At 43.0% G+C, this 24,291-nt stretch overlaps 1 protein-coding gene across 1 annotated transcript in view; it reads left to right on the top strand.

Annotated features, from left to right (window-relative positions):
• CACHD1 (cache domain containing 1) overlaps positions 1–24,291 on the top strand; it is a 208,235-nt gene that overhangs the window by 157,780 nt on the left and 26,164 nt on the right. Inside the window, exons 8-16 of the mRNA XM_046019830.1 lie at positions 1,561–1,710; positions 5,833–6,066; positions 10,020–10,169; positions 10,945–11,068; positions 12,297–12,414; positions 16,851–17,019; positions 21,261–21,403; positions 22,080–22,261; positions 23,154–23,264. Coding sequence (XP_045875786.1) covers positions 1,561–1,710; positions 5,833–6,066; positions 10,020–10,169; positions 10,945–11,068; positions 12,297–12,414; positions 16,851–17,019; positions 21,261–21,403; positions 22,080–22,261; positions 23,154–23,264 — 1,381 coding nt within the window. The remainder of the gene's footprint in view (positions 1–1,560; positions 1,711–5,832; positions 6,067–10,019; positions 10,170–10,944; positions 11,069–12,296; positions 12,415–16,850; positions 17,020–21,260; positions 21,404–22,079; positions 22,262–23,153; positions 23,265–24,291) is intronic.

Raw genomic sequence — 24,291 nt, 5'->3', positions numbered from 1 at the left:
CTTTGTAGCACCTAACCTGTTTCTTGACACCCCATCCCTGTCATGCATTCTGTTCTCGAGAAACAAGTCGTGAACTCCAGTCCACACTGAGAGGGAGACAGCGACACAGGGCTGTGGATATCAGGGCGTAGGATCCCTAGGGGACCAACGAGGAGGTTGCCTACCACAGTAACTGTAAAGCAACCTCAACAAAATGACAGCAATAAGGACCTGAAGAAAGAAGCATATAACATATGAATATTTATTTCTCAATAGAAAGGTAAATGTCCATGTAGGATATATAAAAATATATAGTAATATGTATAATATATATAATATAGAATAATATATAGTTACCCAAAGAATCTCCGATTGGAAAGACAATCTGGAAGTCCAACTCGCTTCCTTCCCTCCCTCCATTACAGTAGTCATTCAGCCTCTGCTTTCATATCTCTGGTGGAAGGAAATTCACTACTTGGATTTTGTAGTAAATCCACGGGAAGGAAGTTCTTCACACTGAGCTAAAGTGACCTCCTCAGTCTCTGTGCTCATGAGCCCGGGTTGGGGAAGTGAATAGCTTCATCTTGAGTCATAGGTGCTACTTCAGAGCAATATGGGGCAGGGCGGGGGGAGCGGGGGGCAGCTGAGTGTGTTGAGCCTTCTTTCTCTTTTACTCCATCACCCTTGGACTCTTCAGTTAATCAGTTAGTCCTCACAGCAGCCCAACAAAGGTAAGTACTGTCATTATCCCCATTTTGTAGACAACAAAACATAGGCCTAGAGAAGTTAAGAGATCTGCCCAAAATTACCCAGACACGGCTTGAAAATAGCAGAGCTGGGATCTCAACACAGGCAACCTGGCTCCCATGTCTGTGTTTTTACTGTTCTTCTGCACTGATGACTTTTGTTTTTGTTTTTGTTTCAAGATTTTATTTGTCAGAGAGAGGGCGCACCCAAGCCGGAGTAGCAGGCAGAGGGAGAAGTAGGCTCCCCACCGAGCAGGAGGCCCGATGCAAGACTCCATCCTAGGAGACCTGAGCTAACGGCAGATGCTTAACTGACTGAGCCACGCAGGCATCCCTACACTGATGAGTTTTAAAAAAACAAAAAGTGTCTCTGGAGCTACTTAGCATAGGGACCCTTCATGTTTTAAGAGCCCATGGAAGAACCACCGTTTTAAAGTCTAGTCACCCCCCAAAATGTTGGCCTCTGATGGAACATCTCAGTCAGTGAGAAAAGGATAAATCAGGTCCTGAATCCTCTGTTTCAAGAGCACTCCATCTTGGATGGCTTAATTTACCACACCGTGAGTGCCTAAAGGAAATCTTTTATCTGGTAAATTTATTAGGAACATCTCTTCAGCTGACACTGGGTAAATGAGGCCTCATTGCCCACAAAGGCCAGGATGGAAGGGACGTAGAGGCAGGGAGATGAAAGCCGCAGCCTCAAATGGGAAGGAGTCCGAATGCCGGGCCAGGCAGGTCCTCAAGGCAGGAAAGTCCAAAGGAAATGAAAAGGAAACGGAACTGCTCCCTTTAGCCAGAATCCAACGTAACGTTCAATTTGTATGTTTTTGTTTAGATACAGACATGGTCATAATTTACCTGTCAGCTGGCATTACATCAAAGGACTCCTCGGAGGAAGATAAAAAGGCAACGCTCCGTGTCATCAATGAAGAAAATAGCTTTCTAAACAACTCCGTAATGATTCTCACCTATGCCCTCATGAATGGTAGGTAGTGTTTGGAGATTTTTCTTTCAGATGAAAGTTCTCTCTAAGTGCATGCTGCTTTCAGAAAAAAATGAAAAGGAACCCTAACAGTGCGTGCTTTGAAAAAGGGTGTACGAAGAGAGGCCACCAAGCAGCTTCCTTCCCAAGCCTTTCTCTCCCTGACGTTCGTATTCAGGGCATGTGTAGGTTGTCTCTCTTCATCTCTCTCTCCAGCCAGCTGCTCATTTCTAAACCTTCTCTGGTGAAGTGGGCTCGCAGAGGATTCTGTACTGCTCCATTCCCCCCCTCCCCTAAGTTCTTCATATTCTTGAATTTTGATACTACATGGAGGTTATTAACTGAACTCACTGATTTAAGCTTCAGGAAGCCAAAGTACTGACCTAGATTCTTCTGTATTCCCAAGCCAGTGAATATCCCATTTCTCTGCAGAATCACCACCTGAAGCCTCTTCTGCTGCTTTCTCCCCCTCAGCTTCCTTAACTGTATCATGGAGATAAGAATTACCTACGTGACAGGGCTTTCGCGAAGATTGGCCCCGATGTGCAGGAAACACCCAGGGTAGTGGGCATCACTCTCTAGGTACTCCTGAAGGCTGATTTTGTTGCTTTTAAATCAATATGTGAAAGGGTTTAGTAAATTGGCAAAGCGGTACTTTGGAAGTACTCAGATTTTTTCCTTCTGCTCTCCAGCGTGTCGTCCAGTCTGACTGTGGGCCCAGTGTTCTAGCTTTTCTGCCCTGTTCTGTCTCTTCACCTGCTAATGCATATCACTCTTCCCCTAGAGCGTCTCCTGCAGGCTCCCTACCCTCAGTGCTCAGGATGACCGTATTCTCTTGTTTTTAAGCGGCCGTGTGTTAACCCAGGAGCTCTTCCCACCTATGGTCTTTTGTGTGTCCCATGCAGACCCAAGTGGCTGGAGAGACAACGGTTCTCATTTTAATGTGCTAAGGATTACTTGGAGGTTATTTTTCAAATGCAGACTCCCAGGCACTACCATTGGATATTTATTCAGACCTGCTTAGGCGACGTCCAGGAATCTCTGGCTCAGCGCGATTCTCTTCCCAGGTGTTTTGTGGGCTCTCGGTGGAAGACCTCAGGTGAAGTTCTAGAGCTTCTGAGTTCCAGTCTCCATCAATGAGCTGTGTTACGTATGGCGAGTTATGGAGTCTCTTTAGGCTTCAGTTCTGTTTGTAAAAAGAAAATCATAAGACATACCTAGAGTTGCCGCAATACTAAATAAACGAGATAGAACATGTTAAAGGTTCCTGACACCATACCTCCTCAAGAACAGGTCCTCCCAGCCGATCAAAGGAGTGAAATTAAAGTGTGTGTGATTTCCTATCTCGGTATACCTCAAAGGCAGAGCTGCTGCTCTCTCGCTCTGGTCCGGGACCAGCTCTCTCTTCAGTATTTCAGGATTCTCTGGCCCCCAGAGTGTTCCTGCTTCTGTTAAGCATGTCTTCCCTGACACTGAGTGATGTGCTCACATATTGTTCTCCTTCTCCCTCCACTTTACATGCCTGAGCTTCCCAGACATGAACCGTGTCTTCGTTCTCTTTGTGTTCTGAGTATTGAGCCCCAGGGCTGAGCAAGGGTGGCCTCTTTACCAGGGGCTCGTACCTTGCAGTGTTACCCCTGGGTGCCATTTACACTTTTTCCCTATGGTTTAGCTTCTTTGACTCGGGAAGGAGACAGGAAGGGAAGAAAAATAAAGCTGGTCAGGTCTACAGTGTATAACAAAGAGTGCACTGAGGTCCTGTCCTCAAGAAGCTGTTGACTCCTTGAAAAAGATAGACAAGGTAGATGAATTGAGAGCAATAGTCCAGGTAAAGAAAACATAAAAGGAAGTGATCCCTTATTTTCCAAATTTAGATTTGAAGGTCTGCCCCCGCTGATACGGAGTAAAGAAGCTTCCCCACTGTCCGCCATCTCTCCAGTGGCCCCGAATCTTCACCCTAGAGAATCTTGTGCACCTGCTAAGCCCCTGATAATTGCAGTCTTTTAAAACTTCTGGTTCCTTCCCTCTGACCACCCTTATCTCTCTTTCCCTTTAATCTAGCTAGACACAACATCCTCACTGCCAGTTTCCCTCTCCAGATGCTTTCTGTGAGCATTATTCACTAAGGTTGACACATTCCTACTCTGTCTGTCAGGCTTCAGATAGGGAAGCAGAGCCGCTGTGAGAATTTTCGTGTCATGAATTTATTACCAGAATTAGAGTGTCCACAACTGAGGAGAAAATGGGAAGAGTAAAGATCCAGAAAGAGGAGTGTGTGTAAACGAATTTGAGTTTATGGGGATGTCTGAAAGCTAGGAACATTGAAGACCCCGTAGGAGGTCTGCATAGAAGTTCATTGGCTCTTCGTGGCTGCGGTACCCCTGTGGACTCTCACTGGAACATCTGCGATGAGCCTGTGGTTGCCCTTGCTCCACAAGGTAACCTGGCAACCCCAGGCTCATTGCAGATGTTCCAGTTGGAGCAAGGCAGCCAGCAGCTGAGAAAGGGAACTGAATGCCCATTGGGGAAGGGTAAGACAAACTGGAACATTCTGGTCCCTCCGTGTCTGTTTCACCCTCAAATCTGTAGTAGTTCCGTTTTGACCCCCTTCAAACTAGAAACAGAGAGGAAAAGCATTCTGGGAGATGGAGTCTCCAGAATGACTGTGCTGGTGATAGAACCACCTACCATACTTACCGTCTGCCGTCCCACTGTCTCCTTTGCCATTCCTGTCCTGATGTAGTACATAAAATACACAAGCTTTGATAACCCTCCGTCCCATGCTGTTCTTCTTTGCCTAGTTAGATGTTCCCATTTGTTACTTGTCTTTTACATTTGAGAGAGTCAAACAGTACCTGACAAAGAAAGGGAAAGTGTTCACTGCCTTGAGTTATCTCCTTTTATCATTCACTTCTGTGAGTTTCTCAGGGGCATAAGGCCCAGGATCCATCATGCCTTTTGTTTTTGGTGTGTCTGTGTTTGCTTTTGTTTTTGTTTTTTAACTCTGGACTATACCACTCCTCTCCTCTCCTTTTAACTCTGGAATCTCCCACTCTTCCTCTTAGCATCTTTGCTCCAGCAAAATCCAAGTTATCTAAATACAGTATGTAAGAAGGAAATTAAATCCATTAGATCCACACATGACTTTAGAAATGGACTTCCAAGGCTAGAAGTATATACACTCCTTAGTTAGGAATGATAGATTCAAACAAGGTGGGTGAACCATGAACTCTTCAGTTTTGTTTTGTCATTTTTTCTTTTTTGAAGACTATATAGTTAAAGAACATGAGGCAGAGCCTATTTAAAACTCATTGGTAAAATCTCAGTAGTGACTGAAATCATTTGAATTTGTTTACAATGGCACCCATATGGGATCAGTTACTAATCCTTTTGACTGTGTTCCAACAATAGTAAACCGAAATTTTTGAAAAGGTTTATTAAATTTATTTTTATGCTATAGATTACAGATGTTGTAGAACAATACATCCCAGTATGCTTAAATCTTTTACAAAGTTTTTAAAACCCCCTAAACGTAGAAAATACACATTAAATAAATCAAATCCAGTACTGTCCTAACAGTATGAAAAGCATGAAAGCATTTGTAATTAAAATGAGCTTAAAGACACAGGGTTTGGAGGCATCACTAAATGCAATACATAATTCTTCCATTTAGTTCCATGAGACTTTGGCAAGTGTTTAATAGGCGAAGAGGTAAGAAATGAAATGATAAACCTCTATCCTTTAAAACTCTTACAACTTCATCTAATTTAAATGCAGATTTCTTAATCACTACCTTTGCTTTCAAATATTAAATGCAGAAAAATTAAACTTTTAAGGGGAAAGCATATCGTTGCCAAATGGGGCTTCTTTATTTTTTACACGTGTGGTTTTCATCATTGCCTTTTGAAGAATCCCTTTGCCCTCTTGACTGTTTGAGGGAAGGCTATGCCTCATGCTTTGTTCCTCAGCAAAATCTGGTAGCTGTTTCCTGGGTCCAAGTTGACTCTGCAAGATCCCTTTGGCATTGCAAGATTTCCTTGCCCTTATTAAACCTAACTGGCCCGGTTATTGTGTAGACATATACCATTTTGGTTTACACTGTCTACCTTTGGCTTTCCATTTCAGATGGGGTGACTGGTTTGAAAGAGCTGGCTTTTCTGAGAGATCTGGCTGAACAGAACTCAGGGAAGTACGGTGTGCTGGATCGGACAGCCTTGCCTGTGATTAAGGGAAGCATGATGGTGCTGAACCAGCTGAGTAACCTGGAGACCACAGTCGGCAGGTTCTATACCAACCTTCCCAACCGGATGATTGATGAAGCGGTCTTTAGCCTTCCCTTCTCTGATGAGATGGGAGATGGTGAGTCTGGGGAAAACTTCCTACTAAAGTAAGGAGGAAAGAAATGGACATGAGTCCATCAAGGCAAGAACTTTTAAATGGTGTTCAGCACTTGGCCTATGAATGTTAGAGGGTCTGAACAAGCAAGAGGAACAGTGTCCCTCCCTACCACCTGCACCCCACCCCCCACCCCCACCCCCGGTCTCTGGTCAGATGGTGGCACAGCCCTCTGCCATCAGTCCATTAGGACTGTATTTTAGAACAGAAATCCCCAGCCCGATTTTTTTCCACATTGCCTTAGCCTCGGTCAACATAATGGGTTTGCTTGCTGTGAGGGCTTACTGAGGATTCCCCAATATCCAAAAGCTGTTGAACTGGAACAAAAGAGTGACTTTGCAGAGCAGACAGTAGATCTCAGAAGGGATTAAGTTTCATCCTGAACGCTAAAGCAGCATGGTGTGGTCGGACAGTACAGGTTTGACGTAAGAGGTTTTCAAGCCCCACTCTACCCCTTAAATTGTTGTCCTTGATCATTCATTTAATCTCATTCATTCATTCCTGTTTGGTCACCTGTTCAAAATGTAGTCATGTTTTTCATATAATATATCTTTCAGGTTATTAGGATTAGAAGACTTACTGGTCCCTGGCATCCCTCTCAGTAATAATTACAGCTCTTACTGATTGATGACCTTTACTTTTTATTATGACTGTCATCATCGTCACCATCCTGATGTCACAAGTGACTCATAATACGATGCTGGGTAAAGTGTTTTAACCTTCACATGATTATCTTTCCTGATCTATGAAATGGGAAGGACATTCCCGTGAAGGCAGTCGTGAAGAGAACATGCACTAATGTATGTGAAGCACCTAGAGTAACGGCTGGCCAGCCTGTACGCTCAGGAAAAGTATAGCCGCCTTCATTCCCTCCTCATCTTCTTGTTTATCCCTTCCCGACATGCTTCCCTTTCTTCTCTGACAGGATGGAAAGGAAGGTGCTGACTAGCCAGGTAGACACCATCACCACATGAGATCCTGTTTTTATATCCCAATAACTAGGAACTCTCACAAAGACAGACATCCTGAGCAAACTTACGTATAAAAAGTAACAGGCCTATAGAGTATGTTTTCTAGAGATTAGCATGGTTCCCCCCCCTCCCCCAAGGAAGAAATATGGTAACCTCTGCTACATGTCCATTTTTTTATCCTTCCAAATTCTGGCAGAGCCCACAGACAGGGATAGGATAGAAACTCCCACTTACAGATAAGGTTATTTCCTTTCATAGGGAAAGGGCGAGCTTGAAATGCAAGTGACCTTTTATGCATCTAGCCCACGGAATTGAGTGCCAGCCAAGCCTTGTGTCAGGCAGTGATGGGTAAGGCACACATCCCACCCTCAGCAAGCGTGTAAGTCTGATAAGAGAAAGACGGATCAATGAATCATGTTAATACTGTGTCAGAGGAACAAAGGCAGATGTGGAGACCAAATCCTGTACAAGCTTCGGGGGCTTATGCAGTCAAATCCTATTACTATTAGTGATATCAGGTAGAGTAGGACCTTCTCTAAAATTCACCTCTGCCACCCCGAGAGTCACCATAAAAGCTTTCAGTCAAATTGTGGGCAGATCTTTGGTTCCTCATTGGCTGATGCTTCCCAAAGTGTAGGCTTCCTCGGGGCCTGTTTTCTGAATCCTCTGCGGTGTATTTCAGTGACTGCTTTACTGGTCTGTCCCATTCCCCTACTAGAGTGTGCCTTTCATGTTTGTCTTCTCAGTCCCCGGAATGGGTGGATGGCATCTCCTCTAACTCCCCAGCATGGGGATCCTGAGCCTGGGGCACCCCATGTTTGCATGGCTCTCGTTCAGAACCCCCACAGATTAAAGTATTGGTGACTGGACGTACTTCTTTCAACAAGTGTATCTGTGTGCTTTGGGTTCAAGTAGCGAGGGCATTTAGGGATTTCATTAAGTGTAGCAAGAGCTTAGCATACTTTATTTGCCACAGTGAAATGAAGAGTCTTCTGTCCAAATTGATAATTGAGAAGTAAGATTGTGGGGTTTTTTTTCAGGCTTGTTCTCAACATAGCCAAAGAAATCTGACGTGAGCGTATGGTCTCAGAGTCTTTCTATTGTATTTCACTGCTCTATAAAAACGGCTTTAATCTTAGACACAAGGCCAGGGGAGCATGGCGTGTAGGTCATGACCTCTGTCTGTGTGCCAGCCCTCGAGCATTCCTCCCATCATTTATAACCCATTTGTCCAGGGATACCTGAGCAAAAACCTCCTTAAAGTACATTTCTGAAACCTTGTGTTGACTGCCTGAAGAATGCATTTGAAATTATAATAGAGAGCATACAACTTTTCTTATTTCCTGTTTCACTGATTTATAACTGACATAAAACACTGCATTCATTTTAGGTGTACAACATAATGACACGTATATATTGTGACGTGATCACCACAGTAAGCTTAGTTAACATTCATCACCTCACATAGTTCAAAAAAAAATTTTTTTTTTGTCATGAGAACTTTTTAAGAACTCTTAGCCACTTTCAAATATATGATACAGTGTTGCGAACTATGGTCATCACGCTGTATCTTACATCCCCAGAACTTATAACTGGGTATAACTGCTCACAGTTTTTCAGTGTTGTACACACTTCCTCCTGCCCAGTAGTACATTTCACTGGCCTTTGCAACCCCAGCACGTTCAGTAATACTGGAGTGGACCTCACATGCGTTTCTCTGTGGAAGTCTGTCCTTTGCAGGAATCTTCAAGTATCCCTGTCCCTTTCCTGGGAGTTGATAGAAGAATGGCTTTCTGATATGCCGCTAGGGTGTGAACCTGCCATTGAGAGCAGTAAAATACAAGTGTAAAATGGAGAGGAACCAACCATGTTTTTGTTTCTGGTTTTCTTTAGTACCATAGGATTGTGGCACTGGGGGGGGGGGGGGTGAGGTGCTAGAACTCTTTTTGTCTCTGACCCATGAAGAGAGTCATTCGGAGAGGCGGGGCCCCTTACCTCAGGAGGAGAGCCCAGTGGTCCGGACACGCAGGGCCACGCACTAACCCTCCTGCTCACGCTCTCTCCTCTTGTACATTTTCTTTGCCTTTGCTTTTGCCTGTCCTGATTATCTTACTGTTTTTGTATGGCCTGTGAGCTGAGAATGCCATTTATATTTTCAAAGCCTTTTTTTTTTTTTTTTTTTTTTTAAAGTGTGTGCAACTGAAACTGGCCCAGAAGCCTAAAGTATCTACTGTCTAGCCCTTTAGGTAAAAGTCAAGGACCTTATAACCCACGTGACTCAAAATATAGTGCTTTGGAAACTTAGTGTCTCCTTGAGCTGCTTGGAGTTGTAATCAATCAGATCTTATTAGATTCTCTACCTTCCCAGGTTTTTTCGCTTCATCTTGTCTTCTGGTAGATTATAATCATATTAGTGGAATAATCTCTTTTTGTCTATCTGGCCCTAAAAATCAGTAAAGCAGTTACCACTGTGTCCTTTAAGCAGATGTGGAAACCTGGGCTCCACAGTTATGCCCATGTCTTATGTACAGTACATAAAGGGGCACAGTGAGGCTAGAACCCAAGTTTTCAGCATCCTTGTCCCATGGTCTTTCACATTCTGTTGGGTCTTCCCCAGCTGAGGGAACAGAATCATGTAGTAAGTACTGCTGGTGTTTTGCACCGATCTGGAATGTCATGTCCTCTTAGGTGAAGAAATAGTGGAAAATGACTAAGTTGTTTCCAAGATTAACTGGGGTATCCAAAAGACTCCCCATGCCCTGCAGACTTGTTCACATAACTCTGTCTGCAGAGGCAGGGGTTGGCTCCTGGATCACACAGGTCATCTCTTCTAGGCAGAACTGAGATGGCCGATCATAGCCTTCATGACTCACTAGAGCACAGCTCCAGCCTTTGTCCAGTGCCTTCTCTGCTATCCTTCGGATTGTTTTGTTTTTTAACCCATAGGTTTGATAATGACTGTAAGTAAACCCTGTTATTTTGGAAACCTACTTCTGGGAATCGTAGGCGTGGACGTGAACTTGGCTTACATCCTTGAAGATGTGACGTATTACCAAGATTCTTTGGCTTCCTATACTTTTCTCATAGATGACAAAGGTAATCTGCTAACAATTAATCATGGGAAAGAATGACCTTTTTTGTAACCTGAAGAAAATAATCTGTAGATATTCTGATACTAACAAAGTTAGGAAAATTAGAATATTTATAGAAAATTACTGTGACTAGAACTGCTCCTGTGTAGTGGAAACCATAAAGATGGCAGAATGAATCTAAAAATGAGGCATTTGTTTCTAGGGGCACCTGGATGGCTCAGTTCATTCAACATCCGATTCTTGATTTGGGCTCAGGTCGTGATCTCAGGGTCCTGAGATGGAGCTCCACACAGGCAGGGAGCATGTTTAAGATTCCATCTCTCTAAAAAACAAACCAAAACACAACACCTTTGTTTCTGTTTTGTGCTAAGGAGTAGGTAACAGTTACTTCAACATCAAGATACTAGACTTGAGGAATGAATGACACAGAATGTGATCCTTTGGAGTTTGTTTTTCTATATCATTATCTTTATATCCACTGGCATTAGGTTTATGTAATAGATTAGAACATTATTACGAAACAAAACCCAATGACCAGTACCTCCAGGATATTCTTGGTTAGACAGTTGTTCCATGATTTAAGGCATCTTTCTACACTTCAAGAGTTTTATGCAAGAACACATAAAACAAGTTCCGTTCACCTAAAAAGGTGAGTTACTTCCTGCGATGTTGCATACAGAATATCCCGCGTTTCAAATGTATGATAGGCACTTACATGAGATATCTGTACTTCCTATGGCATGTTTCCCATAGCATGTGTTTTTGTTTTCTTATTTCAGGGTATACACTTATGCACCCATCTCTTACCAGGCCATATTTACTATCAGAACCCCCACTTCATACTGACATCATTCATTATGAAAATATCCCAAAATTTGAGTTGGTTCGGCAAAATATCCTAAGGTAAGGAAAAGGTGAAAGTTGTAGTATTTTGGGTTTTTTCCTGAAAAAAAAAAAAAAATAGGACCTTTTGAGGTAAAATATGAGTGTTTATTATATGATATAAAATACGTATATGAATTAGGGGCTCCTGGGTGGTTCAGTTGTTAAGCATCTACCTTCAGCTTGGGTCATGATCCCAGGGTCCTGGGTTCCAGTCCCACATTAGGCTCAGTGCTCATGAGGAAGCCTGCTTCTCCCTCTCCGACTCCCCCTGCTTGTGTTCCCTCTCTCACCTCTCTCTCTGTCAAATAAATAAATAAAATATTTTTTTAAAAAGTATATAAATTAACGTTATTAAAAGTACACTCAGGGGCGCCTGGGTGGCTCAGTGGGTTAAGGCCTCTGCCTTCAGCTCGGGTCATGATCTCAGGGTCCTGGGATTGAGCCCCGCATCGGGTTCTCTGCTCAACGGGGAGCCTGCTTCCCTTCCTCTCTCTCTGCCTGCCTCTCTACGTACTTGTGATCTCTGTCAAATAAATAAAATCTTAAAAAAAAAAAAAAGTATACTCGGTAAATTTTTCATAGAAACAGTAGCTAAAATTTTATTTACTTTGTATAACAACAGGAATGGTCTCAAAACTATTACTTAGGAAAAATGTCTTGTAAATCAGATTCTATGTTCACATTGTCATTAATTATAAAATCAGATATATATTACCTCATTTAAGAAAAACTCCAGTTGTACTAAATTGAAAAATGTTGGCAAAATAAAAGGTTAAGTTGAGGACCAGCTTTCGAGCGTGCCAAAAAATAGCTTGGCAAAATAGTGTCCATTCCACGTTGACAGCACAATCATATACAGCGTTTTCTTTTGAAACAAAAAACAGATTGGATTTTTTCCAACCGTGATACATTATTTTGGCAGATGGTAACCTATAGAGAAACGGGTCTTTGTGCTCATTGGTTGTAAATTAATGACAGTGATTCCAGAGAAGTTTGTCTCTGGAAAGAATTAGAATTTGGTGGGGGGTAGGGGAGCAGGGGAAGAGAGGAAGGAATATTTTAGTGCTGAGCTGATATCATGCTTTTACAAAATTGAAAATTTCACATTATCTCTTTTCAAAAGTGATGAGCTTCATTGCTTTTCAAAATCAGAAGGTGGTCATTGACTCACAGCTTCTTCCCTGCCTTTAATTAAGTGCTTAATTTTATCTTTTGCCTGAAGTATTTCATTCTGTTGCCAATGCAGCCTCCCTCTGGGCAGTCAGATCATCGCAGTCCCTGTGAACTCATCCCTGTCTTGGCATATAAATAAGCTGCGAGCCACCGGAAAGGAGGCCTACAATGTGAGCTATGCCTGGAAGATGGTGAGTTGCGGGACACGTCGCCTGAGGAACCGGGGAGTGCACTGCTGTCTGTGCGGGAATTCCGGGCCACTTGGGTCTGATCACGTTGCTACTCAGTGTTCAAGTGATAGGGAAAAGGAAGATGCCCTAGAATGCTTTTTTTCCTATTTTGTGGGTAAAACCAATCATCGTTTATGTGGCATAAGTGAAACTGTATAAAAAGATACCAAGGAAAAGGTAAACTTCACCCTTCCCTCTCTCCTACCCTTGACCTGCCATTCTCCAGAAGCTGCTGCTTTTATTACTTTCCAGAACATTCTTTGTTCCTACACAGGCAGCTCTAGTTGGGCTTCTGCATGCTCGTTTACTGGCTGGGTGGCGTGGCACTGCATTGATGGACCAAACTTCTCTGAACATATACCTTTAGATTATATCCAGTGAAGTGATCTTTTGTTGTCGTTGTGGTTTTTGTTTTTTGTTTCTTTCTTTTTTTTTTTTTTATCATTTTATACTCAGATTGTGGCAGTTAGGGGTTGAAAGGGAAATACAAAAGCATAAATGCCCTCTTTTGACATTCTCCAAGGCAAAGAGACTTTCAGATTAGAATCTGGATTATTCATATTCACCACCAGCAGATGGACAGTTAAGTGACCGCCTGTGGCCCCACTTCCTTTGGTGTCCTTTAATGAGTCTCTTTCAGATAGCAGGTGTCAAGGAGTCAGAGGTTCAAGCCCGCGCTGCCCACGTTATTCATGTTGCTGCCCTTCACACCCTCTTCCCAGCTAAAAAGAAATGCTGTTATGGGGCCCTGCATACTGTAATTGGCCAAAAGCAGAGCAGACTGATTTTTTTATCATCAATTTTAATTGCGAAATTTAAAATGCAGTCATATTAGAGGTTCCCTTACTTGGCCATATCTGGTGTTTAACCCATGGATTCCAAATGGATCTATATAGTCATCCCTTTAAGAATGACTTATTGACCATTCCCAGTGAGCTAAGAAGGATAAGGAGGAATGATACTTTCTCTGTCCCCAGAGAGCGTCCAGTCCAGTGGTGGATACGGACAGATCACTCAATCCAGTGTCTGTGTCTGGCAAAAAATGACAGGAATTGGAAGAAACCAACATGCCTATAGATAGGATTCTCCTCCGCCCTTCTTGTTCCATTCTTTTTTTTCTTTTTTAAGATTTATTTATTTATTTGACAGAGATCACAAGTAGGCAGAGAGAGGAGGAGGAAGCAGGCTCCCCGCTGAGCGGAGAGCCCGATGCGGGGCACGATCCCAGGGCCCTGAGGTCATGACCTGAGCCTAAGGCAGAGGCTTTAACCCACTGAGCCACCCAGGTGCCCCCTTATTGTTGCATTCTTAAAGCATTATAGCAACATTGATTTCTACAAGGGAAACAAGCAAACAAAATAATAAATGAAATCTTTTGAGAAATTCACAATCTACAAGCCTGAGTCTACTGATCTTTTTTTATTGTTTGGTAACACAGATTTGAAAGTGGTCAGTCTATTTTGAAACTCGTTCAGCTCATTTTCAGGATTTTTTTTAAAGATTTTATTTTTATACATTTTAACATAAAGATGAATTAATTTTCATATCAGAAAGGGCCAGCCACACTCCCAGAATATTTCATTGAAAAATACTTTTATATTTGAAATTGGAGGTTGTTTACCTCTAGTATGTTCTGATTGAAAGCAACTCAGTTGCATCCCAAGAAAGTATGTCCCTTAAGGATGGAGCACCTGACTGGCTCAGTACGTGGATGGAGCATGCAACTCTTGATCTCAGGGTTGTGAGTTCGAGCCCCACATGTGGAGAGTGCTTAAAAATAAAATCCTTAAGAAAATAAAGAGAAAGAAGGAGATACGGACACGTTTAGGACCGTTTTTGCACAGTGAATAAACCCAATGTTAACATTTTGGAAAGAAGTATCATCTTCTTAAGATCTTCATCAGTGGTATCAATAAATTCTGGCCATTCTGTGCAGCCAAATGGATATGATCATGTAGTTAGCCTTCTCAGAGTTCCCAGAGTTGTCAAGAACATCACTGGTAAGTGAAAAATTGAAGAGGTAATAAACAATGAGGTAGAAGTTACAGAGCCTTGCCTGGTTACCCAGCAAATATGAACACACCATGTTAAGTTGTTTTTTGTTACTTTTAGAAGTGGGAAAGCAGATACTCCTCTTGTCTTCAGGCATAAAACAGATTCTTCTACTAAATGTAATTCAAGGAGATTCAGCTTATGGAGAGAATGATTATTAAAACTGCTTAGCGTCCACAGATACAGCAGATACTGATGGATTATTTCACTGAATTAATTTAAATAGAATGTGAGAGATTATGTTGGCAGCGTTAAGAGATTACTACTCTGTCACTGTGCAGCCCCAGTCCATCTTTGAGCGTTTGAGGAGGCTGCACGCTGACACGGAAGAAAGGATTGACTTCAGAAGGTATTACCGTGTTCCTGTGTGACACAGTCAGGGCTCACTTCAAAACATGAATCCCATGGGCCATCAGTGGGGGGAGGGGACCACTCCCCAGTCATGGAGAGCCCTTCTAGAAATATTCTGGTTCCTTAATGCAAAGACGTCCCCCCCACCCCCCACAACTAAGAACATGATAAAAAGACCTGTATTGAAATCCGTTTTCCTTTCCAGTGAGGAACTATTTCTGAAGTACTGCTTTCAGATGCTTAGGGGACCTTTTAATTTTTCTCCTACAGAATAGACCCTGTTCTACAATTACATTCTGGTCACTCTGGCAAAGTTTTTTTCTCTTGGTTCCTAGGAACAAAGGGATTGGTTATGGGAGATGGGGAGAGGGGAAATCGTAAGTGCCACTACAGGATGCTAGCATTTTCTAATGGAGGAGAAGGCAGGTGGGGGAAAAGAACTAAATTTGCTAATCTAACTGAATATCCTTGGCAGCAGTCCTTGAAAGCAATCCCACAGAGATGCAAATTTCTCCTGTGTTGAAAAAGATTCTGCAACCATCTTCATAAATCCTAAATTATACTTAACTCTAACCTGCCTACTTAAAAATTTCTCCTTGATCATGAAGTAAATCCTTTGGGCTTCTTTAGTTCTCACTGTCCTTTAGTTTTAAGGTAGCTAGTTACCACACTTTCCCTTCATTGACCCACCATCTCTCTCTCTTTTTTTTTTTCTTTTTTTTTAAAGATTTTATTTATTTATTTGACAGAGAGAGATCACAAGTAGGCAGAGAGGCAGGCAGAGAGAGAGAGGAGGAAGCAGGCTCCTGCTAAGCAGAGAGCCCGATGCGGGGCTCGATCCCAGGACCCTGGGAACATGACCTGAGCGGAAGGCAGCGGCTTAATCCACTGAGCCACCCAGGCGCCCGACCCACCATCTCTTAAGTAGAATCTGCCCATCTCCTTATATAATGGACTTACAGAAGTTTGGCTGTATTGTATTTCTTTCTTTCTTTCTTTCTTTCTTTTTTAAGATTTTATTTATTTATTTGTCAGAGAGAGAGAAAGAGAGCACAAGCAGGGAGAGCGGCAGGCAGAGGGAGAAGCAGCCTCCCAGCAGCCCAATGCTGGACTCGATCCCAGGACTCTGGGGTTAGGACCTGAGCTGAAGGTGGACGTTTAACTGACTGAGCCACTCAGGTGTCCCTGCTATCTTGTATTTTTAATTTAAGGATCTAGAATCAAGTAGGTTGCCTTGTTTTTTGTTGTTGTTGTTTTGTTTTGTTTTAATTCTTTGGTGGACACTCTTCCCAATAAGTTCATTTAAGCATCTGTTTCTAAGAGCAAAGGGAACTTGGAAGTACTCCTGTTTGTACATATGAGTTTAATAAATTGGGCTGAGCTATAGCATGTTTGCCTACTGTGCTCTGAAATGACAACTCAGGCAGGCTTTGTGAGGGAGCCATGGGATTCATATTTTTCATGAGTCTGAGATCCTGTTCATCTCCAACCAGGAAGGGAGAAAGCATTAGTCAGGAATACATGAATAAACCAGATTCTGTGTGAGCTGCATGTGTATATTCATAATTGGCTTTCAAAACAGTCAGTTCTCGGAATACTCATTGCAAAACCAACTCTGTATTTTAAAATGCATTTCAAACCCAAGCAGAAGTAAGTGCTGTGTTCTGCCATGTTCCAGCTTGGATCTGTTCACCTAAGAAAGCAAAAGAGGTGTGGGGTTGCTGTTTCAAAGGGACTCCATTCTCATCCCTTCATTAGCTCCATGATTTTCTGTTACATACATTTATTTCCCTTAATCAGAAAGGAAAACAGAAAATAGACAGTGTAACCTTCTGCCAGAGATCGTTTGTCACCCCATCTTCGTGGCTTTCACTCCCTTGTCAAATGTATTTCTATGTGGGACAGAGATCAAGAGAGCAGAAAATAATGTAGGCAAAGTCACTGTCCCTAGGAACCTTTATTTTCTGTTGGAAAATTTTTATTGACTTTTCCAGGTCCAGGACACTTCCTTTATTCTCTGTATTGTGGTGATACAACCGGAAATACCTGTCAAACAACTGAAGAACCTCAACACTGTCCCCAGCAGCAAGCTGCTGTACCACCGGCTGGACCTCCTGGGCCAGCCTAGTGCTTGCCTTCACTTCAAACAGCTGGCCACTCTAGGTAAAGCCCCTGCTCTTTCCAGCATCCTTCGTGAGCTGACTCATAGCCCCTCATTGTAAATATCCGTTTGAATTAAAAAACCAACCTGAACCACACAAAAACCCAGATGCTGAACGGCAGCAGAGCCAGGTGGGGGCTACAGATGTGGAAACGATGGGAGGCCTTGCTGTGGATCCGGTTCTCCAGCAGATAACAAGAAGACGGGTTTGGGCGTTGATTTCTTCAGGATGGGCTCTAAGGAGAAACGAGGGAAGAAGGGAGGGAAATAGGATAGCCAAGGAGAAAGCAAGCAAAGCCTGGTCTTAGGTGAAGTTCTAGCCTCAGCCTGTTCCTGTAGGGGGCTTTGGAGTGTAAATGACACTGCAGAGGTTGCCCAGGCTCGAGAGAGGGAGCCGGACTTTCATATCCCTTTGTATCTGTCAGCTCTCTGCTAACGCTAGGCAGAGAGGTTTTAGGAGTATGACCCAGTATGACCCGTTAGAGGCAAGCACAGAGAGACGGAGATAAAGGGATACAGGGCTAGGGGGTAAAAGGTGGAGAAATAGTAAAGGGGGTCCAAGGGTAGCATTCCGATAGAACATATCTGTGTCTACCACAGGTCCCTGTCTTCAAAAAGGGCTTAGGAAATAGACAAATAATTCAAAGGAAGGAAAAGGGAATTGACATGCGTAGGTACCGTGTACTTTGCTTTCATCATTTGAGTTGACCTATTACAGATGAGGGTAGTAGCAAGGTTCCTCCCATGCCAAGGGGCCACCCTCTCTTATTGCATGCACCACGTGCCAGGCACATCCTGGGCATTTGTGTGGTACTCCTAGTACTACAAAACAGGCATTCTCTTTTTCACTGTTGAGAATCCTTCGGGTTCAAAAAACTAAGACTCATTAGACCACAGGGAAGCTGAGTAGAAAGGGCACAGTTGGGAAGAGGATCGAGGATGGCAGTTCCCAGTCCCTAGATTCCACACAGAGCCCTTGTGTTCGGGTTCCATCTTTTAAATTCCATCCTGTAGAGTTTCTGTCTGGTTTCGAGATCAGGAGAGCAGGCCAGACTGAGTCATCTCTCCTATGACACATTCCCGCAGTGTAGACAACTTGAGGAAGGCCGGAGAGGTCAGTCAGAAAAGGTTGGCTTTTACATTTTTTTTGTTTGTTTGTTTTCATTTAGGTTTTGAGGTTTTGACTTTTGCTTTTACACAAAAGAGCATGTGTACCCTTTAATTCATATTTTGAAGAAATACTCACCGAATAGCCAACAAGATTGGCATGATTATCTCAAATGCTGTGGGAGCAAGGTCAACACAAGCACTGACAAAAATGAGGTCACTGTTTTTGAAATTTGAGATCAAAAAGTGCAGTAATATTGCTGGATGAGAAGAAGGCTCAAGCTTAGATTTTTTTTTTTTTTAAATCTCCTTTGCACAATCCCTTCCCACTACACTGTTCTGTAATGGTAGCCGTTATTGTGGCTGTGGAGCCCTTGAAACATGGCTAGTCCAAGCTGAGATTTACTTCAAATGTAGAATACTTAATTTTTATGTGAAGTGATGTTTTGGTTATATTGGATTTCATAAAATACTCTAGGAAAATTAGTTTAACCTGTTTTTATTGAATGTGGCTCCTGGAAATTTTTATATTACACTTAAGGATTGCTTCATATTCTAGTTGGAGAGAGGCTCATAAAACGTAGAGTTTATCACACTGACAGACCGTAGGCTAGGGTTTGACGTCACCAGGCAATCCTTCCGCTATACCACCCAACTTCACCTTGGCAGGAGAACCTCCTCAGGACCCCTGAAGGGGTCGTCAAGGACAGTTTAGTACAGTTGGTGATGAAAACGAAGCAAGATACTTAAACTATAATGGAAAGGAAACGAAAAAGAAGGGAGACGATGACAAATAAGTGGTGTCCATCTAAGTTCATCGATGATGGGGATTTGGTGGTGAGGTGTTGACTCTTCGTCGGAGTGCCAGCAGGAGGGCTGAAGGAGGGACATTGTCTGTCTCGGTACACAAAGATGAGTTTTTTTAACTGTACATTGTCCAGTGCGGTTAAGTATACATGTATGAGTGTAGCTTTATGTGTCTACCTCCTAGACACAAAGCTTTGGGTCCTGCGTCTTGGTTCTTCTCTCCCTCAATCCAAGTCACTGCAGCAGCCTTTGCTCAAATGCCCAGTCTCTGTCGGTACAAGAAAAGCCCACTCCCAAAGTGCGTCTCCCCTGAACCTCTGGCCCTACTCCTTTGTCCCTGAAAGTATTATCGATTGCCTTTTGACATTTGTTACATTATTGTATTGTTCTTTTTTTGGTTATTTTCCTCTTTTTAAAAATTTCTAGTCTCCCAACTGGTTCCTAAACTCTTTGAAGGGAACAGTCCTCTCTGCCTGGTGCATCTCAGCCCAGAAGGCCCCATGAGCATATGCACATGAATCCATAGCATGCTGCTAGGCAACCAAACCTTTTTAAGCTTCTGGTTTTCTTCTCCATGATAGGACTATAATACTAATCTCCCCGGCTGTCCCACATGGTATCATGAGAATTAAATCAGACATAGCATCACTGGAAGCACTTTCTTCTGATAATAGCAGACTACGTAATTCTGACCTATCCTACTGAGGACAACTGAAAATGGATGGAAACGTGAAGAAAAAAATCTTTCTGAAAAGTAGCAAAACTAACGTGATAGCTAGGAACTAGACCAAAGTCCAGGAGACTCTAAGAAATGAGAGAAGAAAGACTGTATGTAAAGCCACGTTTGCAATGCACCTACTTACCAATCCAGAAGAAACAACTGGGAAATCAAACTGTTAAGTTAAACAGCTGGGAAATTAAGCTAGTAGCTCCTTAGGGCTAGGAGAAGAGGCAGGATTCAAATCCAAGGCCCCCCACAATGTGGAGGCTAACACACGAAAACCCTCCCTTTGACCCACCACACACACGTCTTTTAGCAGAGGTCCTAAAGAACTGCTGCCTTTGGGCTAAGTGTGTGATTGCAGCTGAAAAAGTCCTTCACTTGGGATGCCTGTTCACCCGAGTGGTCTAAGGGACCTCACACAGAAACTAGTCACGGACTAGTTGAATATCGAAGTCCCACAGTGCAGCACGGAGGCCGGCGTTCCATTGTCTCACTGAGAACAGCCTCCACCTTACCACCCTGCCTCATCCTGGGGTTTGGTGCCGGCAGAATCAAATAACAGTCCTTTCTAGAGGAGGGACTCCCCCCCCCATCCTATTAGGACCCTACTCTTTGTACAAATTCATTTTTAATTACAATGTCCTATATGGTCAGAGATAGCCAGTCCAACAGGAACTAAGGCACTATGAGTGAGAACTAACAAAGGAGTGAAAAATTACCTATAGATTTAAATGACATTAGACACAGGATCGTGGACTGTGCTTTCCAAAAGCTTTCGAAACTACAAAATTGGGTGGGGAAATTTCACAGACACAGATGGAGTGTTTTTGTTTCATAATGTAATTCATTGTGAGGATTTATGTCTTAGATAGAGAACTGGGCTTTCCTCTCAGATAGAGCCAGCAATCGAATTATATATACAGTAACTATTCTAGTCCTATAAATTTTTGTTTATGCCAAGTCTGGCTATTCCTGTCCGAAAGAATAATTTTTTTTAAATTTTTGCCTTGACTCCACCATTCCATTTTCCTTCTTTTGAAATATAAGTACCAATATGAGTAGTAGTAGTTACCACTCACAAGACATTTGTCATGTGCCAAACACTGCCCTACGTGCTTTCCATTTCTTGACTCATTGGCTTTGCATAAAGTAACTGATGTACTTCTCCCCGTAACTATGAGTTTGGTGCCGTAATTTCTGACTCTGCAGATGACAAAAGCATCATATGCATTTACAACTTTATCCAGCATCACGTGGACAGGAAACGGTGGAGCCCAGATTCAACCAGTGTGGCTCCCTGGCCCCGTGCCGCCTCCTTGACCCCAAGAAGTAGGAGATAACACATGTAGATCTAAAATATTTTAAGCACGTGAGTTTATTTGTACGTTTGTCTCTGTGGTTCACTCACGACTAGAAACTGCCCGAAGGGAGAGAACGAGGGTTGTTTCCTTCTTCGCGCCTGCTAGTGTCAAGTCTTTCGCTGTCCTTACGGAAGACTTTAAGCCACCAAGGCTAACAGAATGGCAGAGCCTTCGTGATGCCTTTTTTTGGGCCCGAGATGAAGTCTCGGCGTTCTCAGACCTGCTTTGTTCGCGTCTCTTCCAGAAAGTCCAACCGTCATGCTGTCCGCCGGCAGCTTTTCCTCTCCCTACGAACACCTCAGCCAGCCGGAGACAAAGCGCATGGTGGAGCACTACACAGCCTATCTCAGCGACAACACCCGTCTCATTGCTAACCCAGGGCTCAAAGTGAGTGCTGGCCCGGGGCCCCGCTTCTGGGGTGCCCCTCCGCAGGCCTGGGAGGGGGCGCTGGCGGGGAACCTTTGAAGTAGGAAGCCCAGCCCTGGGTCTGTGCCTCTCAGCTGGAGAGCCCGAAAGGCAGCATGTGGCCCCCAGGAGGCTGGTTGGCGCTGACCCTTCTGGCGGATTAAGAAGCCCCGTGGGCCAGATGAAGAATCTCTTTCAGGCCTCGGATGCACTAGGGGTTTTCTAGGTAGGGGGGTGTAACTCAGAGATCAGTGGAACTTTCCCAACCCCGTTTTTCCCAGGGGAAAGAAGTAAAGTGCCCCCATGGTCTGTTGAGAAAACATGATGAAGTTTAAGGAACAGAGATGTAGCAGGGTGCGTGTGCGTGCACACGTGTGTGTACATATGTGTGTGTAATGCTTCACTATAGGATCCTTCCTCTTAAACGCAGAAAGCCTCGCTAGGATGAGCAACTGAGTAAATCACACATCCCTGACTATGTTTCAGTAAGCCTTTGTTTTCACCAAGTTTGGCTGTATCCATCTGCTGTGGAAAGATTTTTGAGAAGTAATTGGGCTTGGCTTCTCTGCAAGAGAGCTTTGGGAAGCCCTGCCAGCAGCCCACTCTCTTTTCATGTGCGTCTTAAAGGATCCCTGCTATGTCTTCCTTTGTTTCCCAGTTCTCTGTCAGGAATGAAGTAATGGCCACCAGCCACGTCACAGATGAATGGATGACACAGATGGAAATGAGTAGCCTGAACACATACATTGTCCGCCGTTACATAGCAACGCCCAATGGCGTCCTTAGAATTTATCCTGGTTCCCTCATGGACAAAGCATTTGATCCCACAAGGAGACAATGGTGAGTTTTAGGGGCTTCCATTATCAAAGGTTCCCCCAAATCCTGGAGAGACATGATAAGTACATACAATAAAGCAACTTCAGGCAGACACAGTAAAGCAGATGCTTTCATGGCAGTGAAAACATATTTTGAGTTTTTTTTAAATGCAGTATTAACAACAGCTTTGTGGGTTTCCTCTGTCGACAACATTTTTATCTCTTCATTGAAATTTTGAGACTGAAATGTTTTGTTACTTGGCCATTTCAATTCCTAGCATTTTTGTGAGTCCTGCCTTGCGCGCAGTTTGCCTGTAGTGGGGATATTTAATGTCCCTGCACATGACGATGGCATCAAATTACAGCCCTTCTATGACCTATGAAGAGTAAACAAGTATAAATCCTTTTCTTTTCTTTTTTTTTTTTTAACCTCTGTGCATTATTTTTACTCAGATTTTCAAAAACAAAAGCAAGTCAGGGGGTCTAGAACGGGGGCAACTTGGGCATAAAAAGATTTTTGGTCTCATGCTGCTTAGTAACTGAGTCACTTGTGAGTTGGCTATCATTTGTACTGTCCGTACCAATCCAGGGGGCAGTTTCATGGGCCAAGTTCTATTTGTTTCTACTTCATTTATTGATTTCTTTTTATATTAGGCTCTAAAACGTCTATACTATAGATCTTATGAAGCTCAAATGTATAGTGAGTTGAGTATCTCTTACAGAAGAATTTCAGATTTTCTTGACCTCCTGTCCTGCTACAGTCAGAGAGAAGAGATTGGAATCCTTTTGAGCTCTAATGTAACGTAGGCACAATTCATGATAAATGCTTTTTAGAGTTAAAGGTTCACTTCTCCTTGACATTTACAGAGGAGTTTTTCATACCCTAAAACAACGTGACTTTCTCTTGTCTCCGTCAGGTATCTCCATGCAGTAGCTAATCCAGGTTTGATTTCTCTGACTGGCCCTTACTTAGATGTTGGAGGAGCCGGCTATGTGGTAACCATCAGTCACACAATCCATTCATCCAGGTAATAATTTCTTAGTCCTTTTTTAAACATATCAAGCATATCAAGGATATTTTGAGAATTTGAAAGTCCAGTAGACACTTAAGGATTAGTGGCATGACCTTTGATGGGAGGCAGTCTGGAGTCTGCATATCTTCTCTAGCTGTGTCATTTTGGATTCCCTGAGCTTCCTCCCTCCCATCCTCTGTGAAATGGGGATAATATCTACCTCACAAGGTTATCATGTGGTTGAGTAAATGAAAAGCTCTTGGCCTCTTCTCATGAAGAAGAAAAGAGATGTTAGATTCAGTAGGGCAGTTGTAGAAATACCACTCTTCACTAGTCGAGGAAACCCCAACAAGATCCTGACAGTTATTACCAGAGAGCATTTTCCTAAGCAGAGGAGCCTGTTCAGTGAAGAAAAAAACGGTATTGATTTCCCAGTGTTATTACCTCTTTTATTTTGGTCTAACTTTTTAGAATATCAGAGTTTGTAGTTATTGTCACTGTCCTTATACTGTCTCTTGAAAACTAAAAAGGCATTTTGCACATTGATTTTCCAAGAATGCTATTAAATGTCAGTATCACTGTAAATATATTTTGGGTGCTTTATATTTCAGGCCTTGGAGGTTTCAGTATTTAAGCAACAAATGGCAGTGAAATGTTGGGTAGAAAGGCAAGTCGCATACATTGTTTTAATGCCTTCATTATACAAAGAGGTGTTTCTCTCTGGCCACCAAGAAAGCCCATATTTTGTCTAGGACCTGTAATGATGCCTTAAAACTTACAGGAGACAGATTTTTTTCTTGCTTAACTTTATGCTTTTCACTGGTGCTCATTATATATCAAATGATTGACATTCAGGAGAATTCTTCTAATGCAAGTTCATTGGGGGCAAGAACTGGGAAGCAGTACTGTGTCGGAATTTCAATATCATGACCTGTGTCTCCAAATAGCGATTGCTTTGCAGGGCCTGGGATCTGTACGGCTCTGTCACATATAACAAGTAAATACTCATTTAGAACAGAACTTCGCAGTGTTCTCATTAACG

Source organism: Meles meles, chromosome 1, assembly GCF_922984935.1.
Source record: "Meles meles chromosome 1, mMelMel3.1 paternal haplotype, whole genome shotgun sequence".
NCBI lineage: Eukaryota > Metazoa > Chordata > Mammalia > Carnivora > Mustelidae > Meles > Meles meles.
This window is presented reverse-complemented; position numbering and strand designations above follow the sequence as displayed.